Source organism: Penaeus monodon, chromosome 23 (genome assembly GCF_015228065.2).
Source record: "Penaeus monodon isolate SGIC_2016 chromosome 23, NSTDA_Pmon_1, whole genome shotgun sequence".
Lineage (NCBI taxonomy): Eukaryota > Metazoa > Arthropoda > Malacostraca > Decapoda > Penaeidae > Penaeus > Penaeus monodon.
In genome coordinates, this window is record NC_051408.1 from 43,896,101 (window position 1) to 43,900,267 (window position 4,167).

The window sequence follows — 4,167 nt, forward strand, 5'->3', positions numbered from 1 at the left end:
CCCAACTCTCAATATTTTGTGGGAGATCAGGAAGAAAGAATTGAAATGATGTGTTGGGTATGCATATAACGCGCTGCCATTTGAATAGGGGACAAATCAGAAACTGGTACATAAGAGTAACTCTATATACACAGCTCGTTTACATAATTACAAGCTACACGTATAGTCTCAGAATTACAAGCAACATGATTACACTTTTTTTTTTTCTCATGCTCCTCATGCTTTCATATCTTATATCCTTAGATTTCCATACACCTTTTTAGACTGGTCTTGTTGCATGAACAACAGTACACAACAATTGCTCTTTCCTCCAGTTCGCACCGGCCGAAGTGGCGGAGGGTGTGCGATGACTGGGTCGACAGGAGACTGGAGGGCCGACAGGGCGTCACCACACCAGTCCACGTCCTGTACAACACTTACCTCAGCGAGAACCCAAAGCATTACATGGACATAGCACAGGTATGAATCAGCTTTTTAATGAACTGAAGGATAGGTCTTTCGTCTGTAAATTCTGAAATTAATTTCAATGCATAATTGACTTAGGAATCCCACTGATATGAATGCTGATTTTGTTTTCAGTTTGGGAAAGTCCTGAAGTCCAGATTCAAGAACCAGAAGTGCCGACGCGGAGGTCAAGGAGCTCAGATTTACGTCTACAAAAATGTCGCCATCAAATCTCTGGACGAAACCAAGGGTGACGTCAGTCCATCTGGCCCTCGCCTAGCGACCAGCAGTGACGTCACTCCCCCACTCCCATGTTCAGCCACCCTCAGTGATGTCACTGCCTCCCACCCACGCCCAGCAACCACCAGCAACGCTTCTCCCCCACCCCCATGTTCCACCAGCCTCAGTGATGTCACTCTGTCTCCTTCGCGGAGTGCCACCCCCAGTGACGTCCGAGACCCTTCTCCAACACAGCCTTCCAAGAGGAAGGCTTCTGCAGAGTCCTCCATCATTCCTAAAAAGCGAAAGTTCTTTTTCGAGAACAGCCTTCCTCAGGGCACACCTCCCGATAGTCCTGCCGCTGAGTCCTTCGTCAGCAGGAGCGAGCACAGCGCTTCTCCTGCTGCCCCAAATGTGGCGTCTCAGCAGGAACCAAGCGAGAGGGCAGCCTATGGCAGTGGCGTGTGCGAGCCAACTCAATTCCTGGCAAATGTGAGCAACTCTAATGATCATCTGCTAAGTGATGCCAATAGTGAAAAGTTGTCTAGAAGTAAACACTGGTCGCCAGCACTTGTTGAAGATAGTGGAGGGACCGCTGACTTAACTTTAGATCATTTTTCGAAAAAAATAGGCTTAAAACGGATTGCATTCGAAAAAGATAGCATCGGAAACAAAAATTATAACAAGTCAAACTTAATAACTACCCATAAAACAGACAATATTACACCTCCAGTTGCCAGTGAAAATCTTAATGACTCGAAAACACTGACTTCTATTGAAAACGTCTTATCGGAAATAGAAAGGGTTAACAATATTATCAACGTCAACTCCAATTCACTCTGCACATCGTCTCCTCAGAGCCAGTCTCCAAAGTACAACCTGAGGCCAGCCTCACAAGCTGCATCAGTGGCACCTAAAGAGACCAGTCTTTGGGACGAGGAACAGCATGTTGTGAGTGGACGAGAAAGTCCTGTGGAGGCCCAAGGGATCAGCTGCAGGATGGCAGTGGGACGCAAGTGGGTGGACGCTCAGCTGAGGGACAATCCTGGGGCGAGGACCTTTGCGTGGGAGGTGGCAGCAGCTTATGCCCGCGATCATCCAGACGAACCTCTTCCTGATACCAGTGTAAGTAGACAGTTCTCTAGTGCTTGCTGTTATCATACTTTTGACATTGAGAACCATTATGTGTGGAATGTTCATTAGTCCAACACTGGTCTCCCTTTTGACTTTGCAAGAATAGAAACATTTTTAAAGATTCCATCTACTTTGTCTAATATTTTCTATACTTTTTTCTTTCCAGATTGCTGTGCTTATCCGAAACAAATTCCCGTCCAGAAGAAAAGCCTTCAAACAAGGTCCTGTTACTACGTATTACTTCCAAGATTTAGAACTTGTCAATCGCGAAGGCCTGTGTGAAGTCCCAGCTGTGAAGGAGCACAGTGGGCCTCCAAGTAATGTGGAGGGGAGGGCCAGTCCATCAGACTGTGCACCTGGAACAGAAGCCTCCACCCTGGTCAAGACATCAGAGGATGGTAAACCCATTGCTGTGGTAAACCCTCCAGCCCAAAGTGTATTTATTATGAATGGGGTTCCATGCGTGGCCCTTAGGGTCACGCCTATCAGCGTGGGGCCATCGGACCCTCAGGGAAGTACTACTCAACAGGGATGTTTACAGAACATCAAGCAAAAGGACAGTATTTCATATGAGGTCCTTCCCAAAATCCAGAAAGAGCAATTGGATCTTAGGTCACAGTCTCCCCGAGCCCAGAATGATTTGAAAAACGGTCTTGGTCTCTTCCACCTTCCAAGTTCTGCAAAGGCTGAGGAGGGAGGAACTATCAAGACTCCACTTCTACAATCAGAAGTCGCTGATTCGCCCAAATATATATTAAGTAACTTCCAAGAAAAAATAGAACCACTCACTGAAAATAACAGCTCATTCGATCAGTCAAGCTCGCCAAAATACAATGATAATTCAGATATGAATGTGTCGCAATATATCGATAGTGAAATGAATAGTGAAGTGAAAGAAAAACTTTTAAACGTTCTTCCAACACCATTAACTACAGACATTCCTATTTCTATTGAAAAAAACAAGGCAGAGACAAAGGATCATATACACATTAACGAGAATGTATCTCCACTAGACAAAATATCAGAAAATCTTAGTTTAATTGAAACGGCGTCACCGAAAAAAGTGGCTGATAATGCGGAATTCCCGATCCAGAAATCGAAGGTATGGGATGCAGACATGAGGAAATTTGCTCGTGCTAATAATCAAGACACCAAGAAAGTGAAAAGAAATAGAAAGCTAAGGAAGTCTTCAAAGCATTGCGAGGGTTCTCACAGCGAAACTAAACAAGTTGAAATGCCTTTAGCAAAGGAAAGAGATGTTGGCCAGAATTGTATGGAGAGCGTGACCGACCAAGAAACTGAATACAGGTTTGACGAAGGACGCATGGAGAGTATTAAGAGGACGATCTTGGAGACGGCGCTTAATCTGTTCTCAGAGGAGGGAGCGTCGCTGCCCGAGGGAGAGCGAGCCCGGAGGCTGGAGGCGGCCCTGTACGAGCGAAACCCAGCCGTGCAGTACAAGGACGGCGTCCCGTGGCCCTCCACACAGAGCGAGGACGCTGAGGAGTTCCCATGTCGAGCCTCACAAATCCTGGCAGAGGCGAGTGCGCTCGCCCAGGGGGACGCCACGCAACTCCTGTACCACCACCAGTACTGCCCAGGCCAAGGCTGCTCCTACAACGGCGACCTGTGCCTGAGCCTGAGGGCAGCTTACACGCACATCAGCATCTTCCGTCACCGATGCCACGTGTGGCACTGCTTCAGCGGCGTGCTTGCACTCCACGCCAGCTCTTGCAGCAGAGTGGACTGCCCCGTGCAGTTCTGCCTGTTCGCCAAGCACGAGCTCAGCAGCAGAGGATTGCTGTCCTGGCCTGCAGTGGAGGCTGAGCGACAGCTCTTGAGGCGAGAGTTCGACGAGTGCGAGCGCTCGGGGCGGCACGAGGCTCGGCTGCACTGCCACCACCGGCAGCGCGTCCAGCTGCCTTTGCCGAAGCCCGTGAAGAGGGATCGTGAGATGAAGCCTGAGGACGGTGCAGGAGACGCCGAGTCTCGCGTCCTGGTGATGGGCGAAGAACTCGTGGCGGCGAGGAGGAGCCCTTCACCAGTGCTCTCCTGACGGCGCCGCTGGTGGCCGCAGCCCCGCGCGGGGGTGGGGGGGGAGCGATTCCGGTAGCAGTTCACGAGGACAAGTCATGACCTTTTAGTACATTTTAATGAAAAACCTTTTAAAAGGAAGGATTGTTTGCTTTGTGTAACAAGTGCAGTTGATTCGATCGTTCACATTAACAGAAAAATACAACACTCTAGTTTAGATGGTAATTGTATTGTTGAAATATTGTTGTGTAATATATATAACGCAAATTACTATAACCGTATAGAGAATTTTATTTTAAGAAATAATATATATGTGTATATATATGTGTGTGTATG

The 4,167-nt window shown here is 48.0% G+C and overlaps 1 protein-coding gene across 2 annotated transcripts in view; it reads left to right on the top strand.

Moving 5' to 3' along the window:
* LOC119588099 overlaps nt 1–4,160 on the top strand; it is a 6,073-nt gene extending 1,913 nt beyond the window's left edge. Inside the window, exons 2-5 of one of the 2 annotated variants that reach the window (XM_037936808.1) lie at nt 315–459; nt 580–1,155; nt 1,522–1,788; nt 1,964–4,160. In XM_037936808.1, coding sequence (XP_037792736.1) covers nt 315–459; nt 580–1,155; nt 1,522–1,788; nt 1,964–3,853 — 2,878 coding nt within the window. In that variant the 3' untranslated portion in view covers nt 3,854–4,160. Of the gene's footprint in view, nt 1–314; nt 460–579; nt 1,789–1,963 lie in introns of both variants that reach the window. The other variant, XM_037936807.1, reaches the window with a different exon arrangement.
* Nucleotides 4,161–4,167: the final 7 nt, after the last annotated feature.